Source organism: Eptatretus burgeri, chromosome 8, assembly GCF_056783735.1.
Source record: "Eptatretus burgeri isolate ZD-2024b chromosome 8, Ebu_testis_v1, whole genome shotgun sequence".
NCBI classification, from domain to species: Eukaryota; Metazoa; Chordata; class Myxini; order Myxiniformes; family Myxinidae; genus Eptatretus; species Eptatretus burgeri.
In genome coordinates this window covers 106688348-106709685 of record NC_140968.1, presented here as the reverse complement: position 1 = coordinate 106709685, position 21338 = coordinate 106688348, and the positions used below count along the sequence as shown (strand labels likewise).

General features: G+C 47.2%; 2 protein-coding genes across 11 annotated transcripts in view; one reads left to right on the top strand and one right to left on the bottom strand.

Moving 5' to 3' along the window:
* The window catches only part of EZH2 (enhancer of zeste 2 polycomb repressive complex 2 subunit), a 125008-nt gene extending 112849 nt beyond the window's left edge, over positions 1 to 12159 (bottom strand). For 3 of the 5 annotated variants that reach the window (XM_085893452.1, XM_085893455.1, XM_085893454.1), the window contains exons 1-3: positions 12027 to 12159; positions 9970 to 10106; positions 5154 to 5306 (exon numbers count right to left, since the gene is read on the bottom strand). In XM_085893452.1, the coding sequence (XP_085749578.1) occupies positions 5154 to 5306; positions 9970 to 10092 (276 nt within the window). In that variant the 5' untranslated portion in view covers positions 10093 to 10106; positions 12027 to 12159. Of the gene's footprint in view, positions 1 to 5153; positions 5307 to 9969; positions 10107 to 11914; positions 11998 to 12026 lie in introns of those variants that run through there. The other 2 variants (XM_085893456.1, XM_085893453.1) reach the window with 2 other exon arrangements.
* Positions 12160 to 12177: 18 nt separating this feature from the next.
* LOC147022495 (uncharacterized) overlaps positions 12178 to 21338 on the top strand; it is a 40684-nt gene continuing 31523 nt past the window's right edge. For 3 of the 6 annotated variants that reach the window (XR_015061272.1, XR_015061271.1, XR_015061274.1), the window contains exons 1-2: positions 12214 to 12456; positions 14066 to 16674. Coding sequence is in view for 2 of the 6 variants with exons in the window: in XM_085893449.1 (XP_085749575.1) it covers positions 14229 to 14831 (603 nt within the window). In the remaining 4 variants the exon portion in view is untranslated. Of the gene's footprint in view, positions 12457 to 14065; positions 17217 to 17330; positions 18070 to 21338 lie in introns of those variants that run through there. The other 3 variants (XR_015061273.1, XM_085893449.1, XM_085893448.1) reach the window with 3 other exon arrangements.

The following is a 21338-nucleotide window of genomic DNA, read 5'->3' as shown; positions in this document are numbered from 1 at the left end:
CTAGTAAGAGGACTGAATTCCAAACAGAAGCAGGTAGTTGCCTTCCACAGGAAGTGGTGCAAGTATGCTGTTATTTATATGAAGTGTGGTCAGCCCATCAAACCATATCAAGTTTTTCTCATTGGTTCTGGTGGAGTTGGAAAGAGTCATATCATTTCACTAATACACACTGACACTGTGAAATTCCTGCGACTTTCAGGCCAAGTGCAACCAGATGATGTAACAATACTACTGACAGCACGTAATGGGGTTGCAGCCTTCAACGTACAGGGCATGACAGTGCAATCAGCATTGCTGCTGGGCACCTCAAAGTTTTCTCATCAACCTCTAACACAGGAGAAACTCAACACAATGAGGATGAAGCTATCCAACCTGCAGCTTCTCATAATTGATGAGGTGTCGATGGTGGGATCATGCATGCTGTTACAGATCCACAAAAGTCTTCAACATCTGAAAGGGACAGGAGATGAGGCCACCTTTGGCAATGTGAACATCCTGGCTGTGGGAGACCTTTTCCAGCTACAGCCTGTAGCACAACCATATATTTGGTGAGGTTGGTGATGCTTACGCGAGGCTTCACAGATCTGGTTCTCTTTGGAAGGATGAATTCTCCATGCTAGAGCTTGAATAAATCATGAGACAAAGAGGAGACGGCGAATATGCCCAGCTTCTTTGTCATGTGCGGACAGCAATATGCACGAAGCAAGACATGGATGTTCTGAACTCGAGGATCATTGAAGACAGTGATTGCAACTACCCACATGACTCCCTCCATGTGTACAGACTCAACAAAGATGTTGATGAGCAGAACATCAGAAAGCTCAGAGACCTTGCACCTGAGGACCAGCATGTTGTGATCCATGCCATTGACCATACAAAAGATAAGCACACTACTAGGCTCAACATGAGCATGACCAAGAGTAAAACAAATACTGGAGGCCTGATTGGTGAGTTACATCTAGATGTTGGTGCAAAGGTCATGTTGACGTTGATGTTTTTGTAAATACACGCCTTGATTACATTTCCCCTTTTCCTGCCTCAGTTGCCCATTGACTCCATGAAAGCCCTTGAGGTCCCTTCTCTCCTAACCGTACACCACATTGCCTGCTGCAAACAAATTGCCTTGTTCACATTTTCTTTTCAATCTGCCTGTGTCTGTCCTTTCCCCAAACGATGCAGCAATGTCCACACATAGATTAGCCGGGAGATTATAATTCCCCAACTAATTGCCTTTCCCACAAGTCCGGCATTGTGCTCGGCCACCTTAATCAAGATCCATAAAGATAAAAGCAGCACTACACCGAGGGCACCATTCCCTGATAAGGGAACTTCGTTTTCCCCAGTTAAACGGTAGTCAGACGGAGGACACTGGGTCACGTGGTTAAATTGTTGGCGGTCGCGGTTAATATGCAACCCAGACTTATTCATGTGCGACAGCTTCGATTCCCGGTGAGAACCAGGGACACCCCCACCCTCGTACCCATGCGATAGTTTGGTGTCAGAAGTGGGATGCGATACTCCCAGACAAATGCAACAAATGTATGTGTATATATATATATATATATATATATATATACATATATACATATATATATATATATACATATATACATATATATATATAGTTACGGATCTGGAAACCATATGCATTCAACATACAGATGTCCCAAAAGTCAGTTATGTCGTTAAGTATGTGTGTAGTCAGATCCACTTCCTTTTGTCTAATGGGAGAATCAAAGGCGTGCGTTGCGATTTCTTTTAGTTAGGTTATTACATCTAACAACAATCCCATCCCCCGTCACGATCCACCGCAAACCAGCTGCCTTCTCGCACCCTGACGTGCCGAGGCGGGATCTCATGGTTCCAGTTTCTCGGCTTCCACAAATGTAACTCTTTCACGACGACCTTTGCAACATTGATACTGTTGCTCGACAAGTACGAACCCGTGTGGAAGAGTGGGTGGGGTTTCCCGGCAGGGACCGAAACCGCGCTCAGAAAGGGCAAACTCATAGGAGCCTGTCCAATCAGGGCGGGGAGTGACGTCTGTTCGAGTGAGCCCCGTCCCGTTGAGGGAGGTCCATAAAATTCCCGAGACTCTCTGAGGTGGGTGGTTACGAAGGGGGTTGTTACGAAGGTTGTTCTGAGGTTTTTGACAGAGTTGTGGTGGTTGAGAGTCGAGTGAGGAGGAAGGGTTTTGGAGGAAGTTCTCTACGGGTTTCTGACAAGGTTTTGGACAGGGCTCTGAGGGTTGTTGTTGAGCATGCAGTTCTTTTGAAGCGGAGGGTTGAGCAGAAGGTCGTGAAGGCGGCGAACGTGTCCCTGCTGGCCCTCTACAAGGAAAGGAAAGAGCGACCCTGACCTCCCTCCGTGGACCCCATACTTCACCACCCGAGCTCTGCCACGAACCACGAGTCCCACACGTGCGAATGGGGACCAAACCAGACCATTGTCAGGTGCCGCACCACGGAGCACCCCCTCCTCTGACGGTCAGGTACCCAGCTGGACTCTGACCCCCAGCTAGTCTCTCTCCTCGGCTGCGAGGGTCCATTAAAGAACTGGGTTTATTTTCATTTGTGTGTGTGTCTGCGTGTGGGCCCGCCTTATAAGTAGAAACTGTTTAAGTGTTTGTTTTTGATCATTATAAATATTACTTGCATATCTGCGTTAAGTCTTCCCTGTGTCTTTTTATTGTGGATAAACAATTGCAGAAATGTCCCCAGTTCGTTTCCGTCCCTTCTTGCATTGGTCCAGCATGGTTGGGATCTGAATTTAGGCGGGGTTTTATCCCCGGTAATCGGTCCATTGTAGCCGGGACGTCCTGGGCAGGCCCGTTCCACTGCATCTGAGCCAGAAGGGTAGGTGGCAGAGTGGTAATCGGTAGGTGTAATTTTACCGCTGCCGGTAGAGTGAATCCAGTTCGGCCAGGCGTTCCGAGGGCGTGGATCCCCGGTAGCCGAGACCGCGTGGTTACTTAGGTGCATTGGATCGAGCCAAAATAACCCTATGCCACGTGGTAGAGATAATGGCGTTCCACGGTCGGTTAAACGACCCGCCGGCTCGCGGAGTTATCCGAGCGATGGCCTACAATTCCGGGGAGTTTGGTGGGAGACGACGCAACCTCCCCCACCTTGTGGTCATTCTCGCCACCGACCCACAACAATATATATATATATATATAAAAAAAAAATATACAAATATATTGTTGCTGTTCTGGGAACAGCATCCCTCCAAGGCAATGGCATCCAACATACAGTGGTCCCCAATCAGTTATTTCATTAATATACATTCAGGTAGTCCCTTCCTTCTTGTCTAATGGGTCAAACGGCACAGTGCGTTGTGTAAATCTCATAGTTATGTCTGATTAAATCTCTGAACTCATTACTATTATTTTTCACTATTCCTGAAGTAAATCCAAGCAATGGGTCCTCGCGGGGCCAGCGGGTGCTGCACTCGGACACCCATCTGTAAAAACCGCAGCCGCGCGCCGTTCACTGTGAGAAGGGGACCTCGCGAAGGCCAGTCATGGAAAAACAACACCCCACAACACCATAGATGTTGAAGTTTGTGGTCAAGTTTCATCCGACTTGCATGTGTGGTTTCTGAGAAGAAAGCAAATACCTATTTTGAGGGGCAACTCCCATAGACTCCTTTAGAGCCCAATTTTTGTATTGCCATGAAGAAAAACTTTGGAATATACAAGGTGATGAATGTTGTGGTAAAAATTCATCAAAATCATATGTGTAGCTTCAGAGAAGTTGTTGAAAGTATTTGTGGACAGACGAACAGATGGGCCAACCCATAAGCTCCCTGGAACCAAGTTCCAGATGAGCTAATTAAACAATTATCGTATCCGGATCTTCCACAAAATAGAATCAATTTGTCCTTGTCACACACTCAATCTGTCCTTCAAGTTTCATCCGAATCCATCCACAATTTTTGAGATATCATGCTATATATTGGTTTAGCCCTATCCCTCAATGGTGAAGAATCACTTTTTTTTTAAAAAACTTGGATCCAGATTTGGATTCGGATTCTATCTTTTCTCAAAATAGTCACTCGTACCAAAACTCTCATCACTTTGGATTTTGTTAACTAAAAGGTGATGAGTAGTTTAACTGATGTGCAAAACAAAGTTCAGCTGATGTTTTGAGCAGAGCTCTTCATCAGAAAGAAGGAAAGGAAACATTTATGGTAGCCACACCTCATTTTCCACAACTTATCACCTTTAGGTGAAGAAGTCCATAATTTATCTTGTCCAGAGATGCAGAACTGCACTAGCAGTCACAACAACTTGTATTCTATTGTGTCCTTAATGTTTCTGACAAAACAAGACTGAGCATTTAACAATGCAGAACCTCACCACGGCGTATATGTTTTAGTAGATCTGAGAATGAACAATCAATATGAAAAGTACATATGTGTGCAGACTCGCACTCTCTGACAGAGCCTCAGCAGGGTGTACAAGTTACAGTAGATCTGAGAATTAGCAATATATATGAAAGTACATTCATCTGTGGACTCACACACTCACCGAGACACAGACCGATTAGGATTCTCCTTACAGTCGCTTCGGGAATGAGCAAGGCTAATATTACGAGATTTACACAGTTATACAAATACCACAAGCTTAAAAACATCATCCTTTTTGACTGTACACATCAGATTTGAAACAACCATACAGATGGCATCAAGCAATGTAGATTATTGAGCACCATGTACCAATGCTGATGAAATCGAGTTAAATTAAAACATGTTACACGCCATTTAATATGCAGCCTATGGCTGCGGGTTGCATAATTTCTGGAAGTGTCGTTGTGCCACTGAGGCAGTGCCCCTGTTATCATTAGGCTGGTACTCATTTTGTCAACCTCAGAAGGATGGCAGGTCGAGTCAACCCCCCTGGTGTTATTTCAACGGTGAACAGGGGCTCACACTCAAGACCCCGAGATCTCAAGCCAGCCACCTTAATCATTAAGCCAACACCAGACACAAGTTACATAATTTCAGTTAAATTTGCGTGTACAGGACAAAGCCAAAAATGTTACATCAACATGTTACTGATGCACTTTTAAACAATAATTTAGATTCTAACGTTTGTAGTGGAGAGTGTGAAAGGTTCAAAGCACTGTACAGGTGATCATAAGAAGGGATACCAAAGCTTTGTAGAGTTGAACCACCTTGCGGGAGACAGATGTTGGAACACCCACAGTCATCACCGGTACGGGCTGCACATGACGTTGCCGCCAGCCATCGTCGAGCTCCTCAGTATGTATACGAATTTGCTCACGATTTGCCTGGAATGCACTCTGCAAGGACAAAATAAAAGTATTACATTAACACGTGTACACACACACACACAACTCGTGTGTGTGTGTGTGTGTGTGTGTGTGTGTGTGTGTGTGTGTGTGTGTGTGTGTGTGTGTGTGTGTGTGTGTGTGTGTGTGTGTGTGTGTGTGTGTGTGTGTGTGTGTGTGTGTGTGTGTGTTGTTCAGTCAGTGCAGATTGCTCAAGAGATAGAAAGCATAGAAGATGTTTTGACATTGCAAACAACACAATAATGTTGGAAGCAGTCATTAAAAATAATAATGGTTTAAAAAAGTTATTCGACGTATCTCATCCTTTGTCCCCCACCCCTCCACCAAGATTGGAGACTGGGGACATTAAAATGAGGTCCGTCCGACCAAACAACCGATAATCCATCCATGTACTCTTGTGCACGAGTTTTAAGCATAGCTCTTCATCAGAGCAAAGGAAAGGCAAAATCTGTCAGCCACACCTCATTTTATCACCTTTTAGATATAACATGTAATGCAAGCGGCGTATGCTTACACATTGTAAGCAATAACGAACCGTGCTTCCCTATTGTCTCACGTCGCTCACCTGCAATTGATTTCTCATTTATTAATATTTTTATTTACGGATGTGTGTCGATGGTTCAACGATTTTTTTTTCCCGGTGTATCGCCTTCAATGTCCATCGACAAAATTTCAGCTTTCTACATCACCCGGAAGGTAATGATCTTTAATATCAGTCAGCGAGTCAGTGGTTAGAATGAGCTTTATATGTCAACATCAATCAATATGTCCCCGTCAATTATGACGATGGAAAACAGTGTAGCCATCTGTGCTGTCTCTCGTGCTGCTGGGCTGCCTTTGCAGCAACAGCAACCTCTGCAATCAATGCACCCTTTCTAATAGCTGCTCTACAGCTTTGCCATATTTGTGTCAAGTGATGTCAGTTCCCCTCAATATTGAAGATCTTTAGGTCTTCCTTGATGACATCCTTCCAACAGTTACAGGGCCTGTGGGCGAGTTCGAGGGGCTAGTTCAACAAAAAGTACTCTCTTTGGAAGACGATGCTCTGGCATGCGGCACACGTGACCCAGCCACTTCAGTCTTGATGTCCTCATCATCGTGCTTATGGTTGTTACGTTGGCATGGGCTCGGACTTCCATGTTGGTAATCTTTTGCCACCAGTGAATATGCATGATGTGGTATAAGCATCTTTGGTGGAACATCTCGAGCTGGTGTAGGTGTTTATTTAAGGTAGCCCACGTCTCACGACCATATAGCAGTATTGCCAAAATGACACGGCGGTATACAATTAGCATAGTGTTGAGGGATACACCAGGTATCTTCCCAACTGACTGGAAGAGGAGCTTTGTTTGACCCCTCTGGAAAGAGAAGGGTGATCGCCAAGACTGCAACTACTCCGAGGGGTGACGCTGCTCTCAGTGCCGGGCAACGTCTTTGCTCGGATAATTCTTAATAGGGCTTGCCACCATCTGCTTGAGCACCAGCATCCAGAGCAGTCAGGCTTTACACCAAAGAGAACAACGATTGACAGTATCCTTGCTCTTCGGGTCCTCACCGAACAGGGGGTTTCGACAGGGGCTGCTTGCAGCCTATGTTGATCTCTGTAAAGTGTTTGATTCAGTAAATCGGGATGCCCTCTGGAAGATACTTGGTCTTCGTTGGGTGCCACCAAAACTGATCAATCTGATGTCAGAACTATGCTTTGGTAAAGAGAGTGCTGTGAGATGTGGTGATAACATCTCTGACTTATTTCCAATTGTTGCTGGATTTTGTCAGGGGTGTGTACTGGCCCCCAGACTTATCAGCACTTGTATGGACTGGATTATGGAGAGGATGTCGGAGAGATCAAGTTGCGGTGCATAGATCGGGAATGTCAAGATCTCTGACCTTGATTTCACAGATGATGAAGTCATCTTTGTGGATATTTGAATATCCTTTTGGGGGCCCTCGAGGTGCTGAATGCCGCTGGGATTACAGGTTTCCTTGGTCAAAACTAAGATCCAGGCTTTCAATGACATCTTGGATGCTGCTGTCCTGTCTGTACCTGTTTGTGGGGAGGATGTTGAGGTCACAGAGAGATTTACTTAGCTTGGCAGTGATATTCATGTCTCTGCTAGCTGTGAGCCAGAAGTCAACAGACGTCTGGATCGGGCCTGGGGAGTCATGGATTCACTGGATCATGGGGTGTGGCGCTGCTGGTACCTGTGCGGGAGGACCAAAGTCCATGTCTTCAGGTCCTTGGTGCTTCCAGTCTTGCTCTATGGATGTGAGATTTGGACTCTGACCAGGGATCAGAGACGGAGACTTAATTCCTTTAGAACCAGGTCTCTTCAGAGAATCCTTGGCTATCGCTGGTCGGACTGTGTCCAACGAGCGGTTGCTGAAACTCAAATGAGATTTGTTACCTGCATAGTCCGTGAGCATCAGCTGCGACTGTATGGACATGTGGCTCGTTTTCCTGACGCTGATCCTGCTCACCAGATTCTCTCAGCGAGGGAGTCTCGTGGGTGGAGGAGGCCAATGGGCCGACTTCATGCCTCATGGTTGCAGCAGATTGATCAACATCTCAAGGGCATGGGGATGGGCCGGGCATCTGCCTGGGGGATGGTCAAACGGAGGCCTTGGAGTACCGGCAGAAAGTGGACACAGCGACGCGCTGCTCCGGCACATGCACACACACCTGACCTGACCTGATAGACCTGAACGACGCCACACTCTACTTTGGAGTGAATAAAACATGGATTTTGCACTGGCCAATCTCTTCTGGATTTCATCTTTCAGGTTTCCATCAAAAGTGATCATGCTTTCCAAATACACAAACGATTCCCGCCAGTTTGCCCGTGGCGTCCCCTCGAAGGTCAAAAAATAAAAAAAGGCGAACCGTGTACATTGCTCGTGAACCATCGCAGTCTCCAGACTTGTTTTGGTTAAAATCATTTTGTGCATAATAACAGTTCCTGAAAAGCAAAACATTTTCACCCGAGTGTGCATCGAATACCTTGTTGCGGGCCGGCAGGGTCGGGTGAAAAGATCGCTAGGTGGGGAAAGCTACGTCGATTTCCACCAGACTCCCCGGAATTGTAGGCCGTCGCTCACGGATAATTCCGTGACGCGGTGGGTCACTTAACCGACCGTGGACGGCAATAACTCAACCGCATGACCTTGGGTCCTCCCGCCTATGGAATTTGGTTACCTAATTAACCACGCGGTTTAACCATGCCCTCGGTACGCCTTGTCCGAACCGGATCACTCTACCGGATCGGATCACCTTTCCGGATCGGATGCAGCCGAGCGACACTGCCAAGGATGTACCGGCTAGAAGGAACGGACCGTTGGGAATAGAGACCCGGCTAAACTTGGATTCGAACCATGCTGGACCAATGAGGGAAAAGACAAAGGCGAGCTGGGAACGTTTCCAAAACAATTTTTTATTTACAATAAGCGAGGAAAAGCATGTGGCACAACAAAGGTTTATTGGGTGTGCAATGCAGGGAAAGACGAGAGAGGTGTGGGGTGTGGCAATTTTACAAGCAACTTACAAAAGAGACAGTGCAGACTTGACGTGATTATTAATAAAGCAACAATCACAACAATAAAAGATCTTATACAGGCTTACTTAATGGACATGCGCAAACACTCTCAGACAAAGTAAACCCAATTGTGAAAGGGACTTTTGCAGCCAAGGAGGGAGGGAGTTGAGGTTACAGTTTCTCGGTACCTGAGCGTTTCGGGGGGGGGAGGGATGCTCCGTGGTGCGGCACCCGACAATGGTCGAGTTGTCCAGCCACAACCGTACATGTGGATATCGTGTCTGCAGGAGGGGCTTGAGTGGAGAGGGGCGGAGTCCAAAGGGGGGGGCGAGAGATGAGCAGTAGGCAGGACCAGGCAAGAGGCCGTTCGTCGAGGTCATGAGGTCGGAGATAAGGAACAGAAAAGCGGGGCTAGACAGGAGGCTTGGTCGAGAAGCAAGGGGCGGTTCGACATCGTGTCGGCGGAGACAAGTAGCAGGAACACTCACTCACAACTACTCCAAATCCCTTTCAATTCCTTCACTCTTCAATTCTCATATGCAATTCTCCTTCCAACCAACCCAACTACCTTCGCAACCACTTCAACCAACCAACTTCGACCACTCTCTGAGGATTGCTCTGTACTTTATAGAGCCCGGAGTTCGGGGAGGAGCCATTTCGAAACCGCCGTCATCATACGATCCGAGCATCCCGATTGGACTGGCCCTTCACACAGTCCGCCTTTCTGGGCTGGGTTTCAGCCAGACTCCGGTATAGTCCGCCCACGCCACGCATGCCTGGCCTTTGACAGGTGGATGTGGTGCAGCTACAGCGTTTGTCCAGCCGAACGTCGGGATTTTGACTCAGAAAGAGAGAGTTTGGGTAAACGTGGTTCGCTGTGGCCAACGAAACGAGGGTAGCAAGCGAGATGAAGGCACCGTGGATCGTAAAAGGAAAGAATAAAATAAAAGGGTAAAAATGATTAATTCATCTTAACTAAGAGCCCATCGCAACGCACTCCCTTGCTTTCCAACTAAACAAAAGGTAGGGACCTAACTACACGTATATTAATGGAATAACTGACTCAAGACAACTATCTGTTGTATGCATACGGTTCCGAGAACCGCAACAACCTCATCACTCACCTTCACTTCATCCGCGCGGCGAAAGCGCTTGAGCTGACGCAGACGCATGTACTCGGACTTGACACGCTTCCGCCAATCCACAGGGACACGAGCGGTCTTCCGTCCCGCTCCGCTTGCAGCCATGGAGGTTTGTTACCCTTTGATCCATAAAACATCAAAATAATCGTTACCTCAAATTCATTCGCAACAAACAATCTTCTCCATCGACATTCAACAAAAAAGTCAATTTTACTCAAATACTATTCTTTGAGCTTGTGATCGAGTGAACATTCATGATTAACTTGTCATGCAAAAAAATAAAAAAAAATTAACACAGGAACAAAGGAATAAAAACAACTCTCAAAGATATAGAAATGTTAAACTTGTAAAGGTGATGTAGGGGTTCAATACGCTCATTAAACATCCATATGTGCTTTCTGTCCTCTTACAAAATCACCAGACAAGAAGAAAGGGGGGGGGTCAGACGAGATTATGCGTGGAGGGGGGTAGAGTGGGACATACGAGAAGGAAGAGATTTTAACTGGGGGGAGGAGGCAAGCAAGCAGGTGAGATTATGTGGGCAAGAGGGGGGCAGGAAATATGTGGAGGGAGGGGGCAAGACGAGAAGAGACTGCAATTGGGGGAGGGCAGGCAGACAGGCAGGTGAGATTTTTGGGTGGGGGAGGGCGAAAGATGAGATGAGAGGGTACAGACGACGAGAAGAGATTGTAAATGGGGAGGGGGCATGCAGACAGGCAAGATTATGTGGGCGGCGGGGGAGGAGCAGGCGATATGTGGAGGGAGGAGGCCAGACGAGAGGAGATTGTAGCTGGGGGGAAAGCAGGCAGGCAGGCGAGTTTATGTGGGCAGGGGGGAGGAGTGAGGCAGGCAGGTGGGCGAGATTATGTGGGCAGGGGGAGGCAGGCAGGTGGGCGAGATTATGTGGGCATGGGGGGGAGGCAGGTGGGCGAGATTATGTGGGCATGGGGGGGAGGCAGGCGGGCGAGATTATGTGGGCAGGGGGAGGGAGGCAGGCAGGTGGGCGAGATTATGTGGGCAGGGGGGGGAGGCAGGCAGGTGGGCGAGATTATGTGGGCATGGGGGGGGGAGGCAGGCGGGCGAGATTATGTGGGCATGGGGGAGGCAGGCGGGCGAGATTATGTGGGCAGGGGGGAGGCAGGTGGGCGAGATTATGTTGGCATGGGGGGGAGGCAGGTGGGCGAGATTATGTGGGCAGGGGGGAGGCAGGCAGGTGGGTGAGATGTGGGCAGGGGGAGGCAGGCGATATGTGGAGGGAGGGAGCCAGACGAGAAGAGATTGTAATTGGGGGAGGCAGGCAGACAGGCAGGTGAGATTATGTGGGCAGGGGGAGGCAGGCAGGTGGGCGAGATTATGTGGGCATGGGGGGAGGCAGGCGGGCGAGATTATGTGGGCAGGGGGGAGGCAGGCAGGTGGGTGAGATGTGGGCAGGGGGGAGGCAGGCGATATGTGGAGGGAGGGAGCCAGACGAGAAGAGATTGTAATTGGGGGAGGCAGGCAGACAGGCAGGTGAGATTATGTGGGCAGGGGGGTGGAGGGTGACAGATGACATTATGAGGGGGTACAGACAACAAGAGATTTGTAAATGGGGAAGGGGGGCAGGCAGACAGGCAAGTGATATACGGGTGGGGGGGTCAGTTGGGGGGGGGGAATCCATCATATTGATGACAAGTTTGGACGCGGGGGGGGGGGGTCATTCGTGTTGCTGGCACAGGGAGGTAATTCAATGGACAAGGAATAGGAAAAGCAAAAATAAACAATGGAAGGATTTAAAAAAAAAAAAAAAAGTGAAGGAAATCATTGAAGAAAAAATAAATAAATCAAAATGACAAAAAGACGAAAAGTGTCAAATAAAAATTGAAGAAATATCAGGGAAAGAGGAAGTGGAAAGTGAAAGAAAAGCAGAATTACAAGTGGTTGTACTTACTATACGAGGAAAGAACAAACAAAACATAAAAAGAATAAAAACGAAGGTTGAAAAGATGAAGAAACGACTTTTAAAAAACAATCCGTAGACGAGAAGAAAGGAGTAAATTTACCTCAGATGATCCAAAGCTCGATTAGCACAAAGCGCCAACAACTCGCCAATGGGGAATCTGAATACTAGCGCAAACCGACGAAGTTACCATCAGCCTCGGCGATTGGTCAAGCCTGCCACGTGCTCCGTTGTTCGCTGATTGGTCCGTGCGGGGACTGGCGGAAGCACGTGTTGAAGTTTTGCGAAAATCGTCACTCATGCCTCACGTGCGTCGGTTCTGTGCGGACGTGATGACGAAACGTTACGTCACGGCACGTTGAGCGATTCTCTGTGACTCACAGAGTCCGATTGTGAGTAGGAGAGAGTAATGGGAAATGTGAGGTCGGTTTAGAAAATAAATATAAAGGAAAGAAACATTCGTCGACGTACGATTGTGTGAACGGCTGCTGAGGGCCGCTCGACGCCGATTTTCGTGGATATTTGAAGTGTTTGTATGTTTTTTTTTTAACCGCAGGATTAACAAGTCATTGTGTAAACCTTTTGTGACACAATGTTTAAAAATTTTGTTGACAAAGTCGAGATTCGTGGAGGAGCGAGAACAATAGAACGGATCAGGACGTAACAAAACAAAAAGAACATCAGAAAGGGGGGGCGAGGGGGGTACACACCATCAGCAGGGTTAAGATGGTTGTTTTATGTTGTCACATCATGTGGTGCTTGGGGGAAGGGGGGTGGTGGAGGGGGTACACACTAATAGCAGGGTTCAGGTTGTTTTGGGGGGCTACACACTAACAGGGTTCAGGTTGTTTTGGGGGGCTACACACTAACAGGGTTCAGGTTCTTTTGGGGGCTACACACTAACAGCAGGGTTCAGGTTGTTATTGGGGGGGATACACACTAACAGCAGGGTTCAGGTTGTTATTGGGGGGGATACACACTAACAGCAGGGTTCAGGTTGTTATTGGGGGGGTACACACTAACAGCAGGGTTCAGGTTGTTATTGGGGGGGTACACACTAACAGCAGGGTTCAGGTTGTTATTGGGGGGGGATACACACTAACAGCAGGGTTCAGGTTGTTTTTTGGGGGGTACACACTAACAGCAGGGTTCAGGTTGTTTTGGGGGGTACACACTAACAGCAGGGCTCAGGTTGTTTTTTTGGGGGGGTACACACAAACAGTTAGGGTTGAGGTTTTATTATATAATCTTCTTTATATAATCACATCCTTTGTTGCATTTGGGGGTGGGGTCACACCAACAACAGGGTGTACAGTTGTTAAGAGTGGAATAATGCATTCCTTGGTGAGGTGGGCTGGGGGGGGGGGTTAGGGGGTTACACACCAACAACAGGGTGTAAGATTTTTTTTTGAAGAGTCAAATAATGCATTGCTTGGTGGAGTGGGGGGGGGGTTAGGGGGTTACACACCAACAACAGGGTGTACGGTTGTCTTTTTTTGAAGAGTCAAATAATGCATTGCTTGGGAGTTGGGGAGCGTGGAGTTTACACACCAATAGCAGGGTTGAGGTTGGTCTTCTGTATAGTTACATCATGTGTTGCATGGTGGGGAGGGGTAGTTACATACTAACAGCATGGTTGAGGTTGTTTTATTTGTAGACGCATCATGCTTTTCATGGGTGGGTGGTGGGTGGGTATGTTGTATCATGTTTTACAATGTGCAGTGCTCGGTAAGTTAACTGCAAACCCCACAGAGCTTGCACATGTGGCCCAATGTAGAGTGCTGACTGGCATTTTTCAGCTTTGGTGGGAGATCCTACCGACCGAAACTGAATTAAACATTTTCAAAATCGCTCATTTCAGCCAGTAGTGTTCATAACGTTTCTGAATTGATGTGTAAACAGAACATTGGTTGTGAGGAGCTTTTTGGGGAATGGGGGTGTCAAGTGCATGCACCTGCTTTTTTGTAAAAAAAAAAAAATGGAAAAGGGTGAATAAATGGGCTTACAGTAAAAGTGAGATTGCATATTGGCCATTTAGTGAATATGGACTATGTTTTTGAACATGAGCTGGGCAATGATAATGGAAAGGTGAATTGCATTCACTGAGCTGAGAGCAGAAATGGTGGGTGCTTGGCCTGGCAGGAACGCTGTGAGCGGAGCTGATACGGGGAGTGGACCTGGCGTGGGGAGCAGACCTGGCATTTGCCAGGCAAGAGCACGGGGAGTGGAGCTGACAATGGCCAGACCTGGCACTGACCAGGCAGAGAGCACAGAGAGCAGACTTGGCACTGCATGAGTAGACATCATGGTGAGCAATCAACGCAATGGCCATGGCCAGGTAGGAGTACCTGGCACAGAGCTGGAAATAGCTGGGCAGAGAGCAAGACGAGCAGACATGGCGCTGGCTGGGCAAAGAGTATGGGGAGTGGAGCTGGCACTGGCTGGACAGAGAGCACGAGGAGCAGAGTTGGCACTGGCCAGGCAGAGAGCACAGCGAATGGACCTGGCACTGGCCAGGCAGAGAGCACGGGGAGCGGAGCTGGCACTGGCTGGGCAGCCATCAATGGGAGCGAAGCTGGCACTGGCTGGGCAGAGAGCATGGGGAGCGGAGCTGGCACTGGCTGGACCGAGAGCACAGGGCGTGGAATTGGCACTGATAGCACACAGAGCACGGGGTGCGGAATTGGCACTATCAGGGCAGAGAGCATGGGGAGCAGACCTGGCACTCGCTGGGCAGAAGGCATGTGAGGCAGAGTTAGCACTGGCTGGGCAAAGAACATGTAGAATGGAGGCGGCATTGAATCAGCAGAGAGCACAGGTGGCGGAGCTGCCACTGGCTGGGCAGCGAGCACAGGGAGCAAAGCTGGCCCTAGCTGAAACAGAACTTGGGTGGCAGAACTGGCACTGATTGTTCAGGCTGTATGGGGAGTGGTACTGAAACTGGCCAGGCAGAAAATACCTAGAGTGGAACTGGCACATTGAGCACATGGAACGGAGCTGTCACTGATTGAGCAAAGATTGGTTGTAACGGAGTTTGCACTGGCAGGTAGAGCGGCACATGGAAAGGGCATAACTGTCACTGCCAATGGAAAGAAGCCACTGCCTGGGCAGAGACCACTGTGTGTCATTAGCAATGGCTGCACAAAGAGCCCAAGGAGCCAATCTAGTATTGGTCAAGCAGAGAGCATGGTGAGCGGAATTGCAACTAGCCAGGAAGAGAACCTGCAGAGTTGAACTGGCACTGACCAGGAAGTGAACTCGGGGAGCAGAGCTGGCACTGTCTGGAAAATTAACCCAGGGAGCAGAGCCGCACTGGCCGGAAAGTGAACCTGGGAAGCGGAGCTGGCACTGGTCAGGAAGTGAACCCGGGGAGCAGAGCCGGCACTGGCCGAGAAGAGAACCCGGGGAGCAGAGCCGGCACTGGCCGGGAAGAGAACCCGGGGAGCGGAGCCGGCACCGGCCGGGAAGAGGAGACCACGGAAAGCATGGGGCTGGATATGTCGGAGTGGGTGGGGGAACAGTCATCCATCCTCGATGTCATCCAAGTTTGACTTCCTGACCATGTACTCACAATCCAGATTGATCAAGTTTGGGGAAAGAATGACCCCCTGTCTAATCCCTTATCCAGTTCCAAACCATTCTGTCTCTCCATACTCTGTTCTTACATGTTTCGTGTACAGCTTTCTCATCAGACATATCTGGTGCTCCACCATCCCCCATTTCTCTCAGCGTAATTCACATCAATTCATGATGAGCTCCCATCAGGAGCCAATGGCAATTCAATGTGGAAATGGTTTCTCCTAACAAAAACTAAAAAAACACCCAATGTCGGTAGGAAGATGTATTGAGAAAAATTTCATTAAAATTTAGGAAAAAGTGGTCCTGTGAAGAGGTTTCCTTGTTTCGGGACTCGGTGAAGGTTTTGCCAGTTTTTCCTCTTCTTCGTTTTCTCTGTAGCCCTTCACATTTCGTGGCTCTCAGCCTTGTTTAGGGCAAATTTCAGTAATAAATAAAAATCACAATTGAAAGCTTTGTTACAAGCGATGAAACAGAGATACACCTTCCTTTAATATTCTCTTGCTTTTCCATGATACACCTCAGATTTGCAATTTGATCTTTAGTACCTCTTCCTCTTCTGAAACCTCCTTGATTAACAGGTATTTCGATCTCAGTGAAGTTTTGTATTCTGTGTTGAATGATCTTCAGTGATATCTTGCTAGCATTTGAAATCAAGGCAATAGTTTGGTTATTTGTACATTCTCTTGGATCCCCTTTCTTTGGCAATGGAATATAGACTGACTGTTTCCACCTGTTAGGCCGTACAATTGTGGCCTAACAGGTGGAAACGGATCTGTCTCCAGATTGCTGTTAAAATTTTGATTTCCTCCTCCACAACTACCTTAAAATTTGATTGGAATTTCATCGGCACGTAGTGCTTTCCCATTTGCCAGCTCTTTCAGGGTTCCACGTACCTTACATTCCATCACCATTTGTTCTTCGTCATCTTCTCTGTCTTCGAACGTTGCCATCATATTGCTGTCTCATTTGGATAGTTTTAGTATCGTCTTTCCATCTTTGTATTATCCTTCCACTATAAAATACTACAGTTTAAATATTGTAGTATTACTGCAGCAACTGTAAAGTACTATACCATTGTTCTTCTTCTTTTGCATGTAGGACAAGGCTGTGGGGTCGCATCATTGGCTCAGAGCGCTGCTGTGCAGCTGCTGCAGTGCCCTCTGCCAGTTAGGGTAGGAATTTATTATTTGTTCATGTTGCCGGTGATGGCTCACCCACTCTTTGCAAAGAACACTGTGGGATCTTCAACATCTACCAATTAATGCCAGCAGACGTGACGCCAAGTTTAACATCTTAACATCCGTCTGAGAGACGGCACACGCATTGATGAATCACCCTGCCTGGGAAACACAGGGATGACAGTTTAGAGCTGGGTCAGGATTCAAACCCAGGCCAGACAACTTAGAGCGAGTGTGCGTGTGTCCCCTCTAGGTTATCCTGACAGTTTTATACTGCAGCATGATACTATCGTTGATGTATTTTCCTGCAATCAACTGTCTATTAGAGTAACTAGAGAAGTTGTGCACCACAATATAATTATAGTTAAGCATTACTCCAGTTAACTGCAGTTAATGTAGAGTTATTACGATCTTATCTTACGACTGTGTAACAATTTCCTGAGTTGGTTGAGGGTAGGAATTCCCATTTGTTTTATTTGATTGTAGTGCTTTTGACAACTTCATTCCTCGATAAATAAATAAAAATTTGTGCTTCATTCTATTACATTCGAGGAAAGCTCAAAATCTTTTGATTATATCAATGTTACTGATCTCTTGATCAATCTTGCCATTGGAATATGGATAACAGGTGCATTCATTTTGCCCTGCAGAATTTAATCTGCCAATACCTGTTTACAGTTCAGAGATGGTGAAAGGACTCCACGGGTATTGTTTGAGATGGCTTGTCTTGGCATCAATGAAAAATCCATTTGAGACCAGGCACAAAATCCTTCTGGCGAAATATATTGTGCTTCAACTGCCGCACTTGCATTGTGACAGTATGAGCTGAATAATAGGAGTTGAATCTAATTAGCTTTTACTTGTGGTGACATACAAGGCCACTACCAATTTTACTGAAGCAGCTGAGGGTGAGGAACCTGCCTGAATGAGTTGTTATTTCACTGTGAAACCATGTTGGGACGTCGTGGTGTTGTGCACTTTCCAAGGCGCTTTGCGCAGCTGCTTTAATAAAGTTTACAGTCCATTCGGAATGTATTCACACCCCTCGACTTTTGTCACATCTTGTTGTGTTACAGCCAGTTTTCAAAATACATTCAGTTTAACTTTTTTGTCACCGATTTATAAAATAGCCCATAATAACGAAGTGAAATCATGTTTTTGGAAATTTTTACAAATTAATTAAAGATCAAAAGTCTGAAATTTCTTCCATCAATTATAATAATACAAACATCCATCCATTGAGACCACACTCTGTGCAGGGTGTTGGTGCTGCCGAAACACTCTCCTTGGCTATTGGGCACAATCCTGGACGGGTCGCCACTCTGACACAGGATACCAGCACACTGGCACTCATTTTGCCGACCTCGGAAGGATGACAGGCAGAGTCAACCCCACCTGGTATTAACTCAACAGCTGAGCAGATTTGAACTCAGGACTTTAGGATCCCAAGCCCATCACCCGAACCATTAAGCTAACACCAGGCTGACAATGACAACGACGACGACGACTTCAATTCAACTTCCGTCATGGCCAAAGGCTGAATTGAGTTACATTTTACAATTGATAATTTCAACAATTAAAATATAATAAAACAATAAAATGGCAATAAAAAGAACACCAAAGCAGAATAAAAATCACATCAAGAAAAAACAATTTTGCAATAATTTAGCAATTCATATAACGTCAAAGTTCAAATTTTGACAATCACTGTGATTTATTCATTGTGCGGATAAGAAATGCCATTGGGCTGTTCTTGAATCTTGTGGTTTTACATTTTAACTTGGTTACTTGTTTTGAGTATCGTAGCCGATAGCCACGATGAGATCTGTCTGCAGGTAGCATGTGGTGAAGCTTGGAATTTGGAAACCATCTCACGAAAGAACAACAAAGTTCATGTCTCTTCTCAAGTGACACTCAATCATAATCGCCGAAAGCATCCAAGTAGCTCCAGTAGTTTGGGCCAAGGATAGGTCTGCAAGCCCTTTTCTGAACAAATTCAACAACAATAAGTATTCAACCCTCCGCTCCACAGATACCGCACATGAAAAGGCTGAATGCCTAAACTCGGTGTAGGCATCTAAATCTTGTGTCCGAAACCCATTGCTTTCTGTACCCACCTTACCCAGTCGCACCCAACTGTCTCTGGACTCTGTGTCCTTTTCTTCTGACAAGGCGGAGAGCTTGCTGTCAAACCTCGACTCAGATTCTGAAACCGGACCAGACTGCATCAGCCCACGTGTCCTAAAAACCTGCTCCTCTGCTCTTGCTCACCCTCTCTCTGTTCTATTCACCCTCTCATTTGCTCAAGGTCATCTGCCATCTGCTTGGAAATCAGCAAACGTTACTGCCCTGCATAAAAAGGTGCATAAACAGGTCCATAAACAGACCAATCACCCTTCTCCCAATCATCAGCAAGGTTATGGAATCCATCATCGCTTCAGACATTAAATCCTTCATCTTCTCCAATGGCTTGATTTCCGATCATCAATTTGGTTTCAGTCCAGGTCACTCTTCCCTGGATATGCTGCTTCTGCTCTCTCAACAACGGATGGAGGTACTCAATGCCAGACATGGAAATCAGAGCTATATCCTCGCGTGCTTTTGACATGGTCTGGCACCCTGTCCTGGTCACCAAACTCTCTTCCTATGGTATCCAAGGCCATCTCCATTCACGGCTTGCAGACTTCCTCTCCTGTCGCAGTCAACGTGTGGCCCGAAATGGAGTTCTTTCATCCCTTTTTCCTGTCCAGCTGGAGTTCCTCAAGGTAGCGTTCTGGGCCCTGTTCTTTTTCTGGTTTTCATCAATGATCTCTCCGACTCTCTGGAACATCCTCTTCATCTCTTTGCTGATGACTCCACCCTCTGTCGTACCATCTGCCATCCCTCAGACTGGCAAGCCGCAGCTTCTTCGCTCACTGCAGATTGGGATAAAATCACAAACACGTAGAACATGTCTTTCAATCCTGACAAATCTCACACTCTCACGATGTCTATCCTAAAAGACCGTTGAGAAACCGCCCCCCCCCCCTTTCATCCGCAGCCTGATGGAGTATTGCTCTCCCTTCTGGGCCGGTGCTCCTGCCTTTCACCTTTCTCGGCTTCTCGCTGTGGAAACCAAGGCATTTAGTAACTCCCATTGGTATTTCCCACGATGAGGCTGAGTCTTTTGGCCTCTCACTCTCTCACCACAGGCAGGTCGATTGTCTTTCTGTCTTCTACCAGTCTCGGCCCCCCTGCTCTGTCTGTGATATGTCCCCACCATATTTCCGGAGGGCGCTCAAGATTCGCCAACAACCCCCTTCTGGTAAAACTACCAAAATCACAAAATCACACTTTCATTTCTTTTTTTCCCGCCTTTGGAATAAACTCCCCCACTCTCTTCAATCACATTCTTCCCCCCAGGCCTTCAAAACAGCAGTTCACCACCACCTCTTATCTTCCCCCATCCAAAACCTCGATCTTATCTACCCCCATCAATCCACCCCAAACCTATCTCCTTCAAATTCCCTGCTTTCCTTCCTGAAAGTCCCTGCAATGTCCATCTTGTATACCCCGTGTCCCCCCCATCCCTCTCCCTTCCACAGATCTCCAAATGTCTCTGTTCCCCACTGTCTTGTCCTTCCCTCTCCTGCCCCTCTTGTTTCATGCCCCCCCCTCTTTGCTGTGCGTTGTGTGATAGCTCTCATACGAGCCTCCACAATGTATACAAAATAAATAATATCAATCCCTTTGCTATGACACTCCAAATGGAGCCCAGGTACATCCAATTTCCTTTGATCATCCTTGAAATGTCTCCACAACTTGATTGGAGTCCACCTGTGGCCAATTTAATTGATTGGACATGATTTAGAAAGAAACACAACTTTCTATATGAGGTCCCACAGTCGACAGTGCACGTCAGAGCAGAAACTCCAGTTGCAGTCCACCATTCAGTCCAAGGAACTGCCCGTAGAACTCCGAGATAGAATTGTGAGGAGACAAAGATCTGGGGAAGGGTATAAAACAATTTCTCGAGTGTTGAAAGTTTCCAAGAGCACTGTGAGCTCCATCATGAGGAAATGGGAAGAATAGGGAACTACCGAGACTCTGTCTAGAGCTGGCTGTCCAAACAAACAGCAACTGGACCAAAAGACCTTGGTCAGGGAGGTGACCAAGAACCCAATGACCACTCTGACAGAAGTACAGAGTTCCTTGGCTGAGATGGGAGAACCTGCCGGAAGGACAACAGTCACTTCACAAATCTTGGCTTTATGGGAGAATGTCCAGACGGAAGGCACTCCTGAGAGTGAGGCACACGACAACATGCCTGGAGTTTGCAAAAAGGCATGTGAAAGACTCTGAGAGCATGAGGATGAGACAAAAGATTCTGTGGTCTGATGAGACGAAAATTGAATTCTTTGGCCTGAATGCAAAGCGCTACATCTGGCAGAAACCGAGCACAGCTCATCACCCATCTAACACCATCCCTACTGTGAAGCATGGTGGTGGCAGCATCATGCTGTGGGGATACCTTTCAGCAGCATGGACTGTGAGACTTTTTAAGGATAGAGGGAACAATGAATGGAGCCAAATACAGGTAAATCTTTTCGGAGAACCTGCTTCAGAGTGCAAAAGACCTTTGACTGCGGTGAAGATTTACGTTCCAACAGGACAATGAC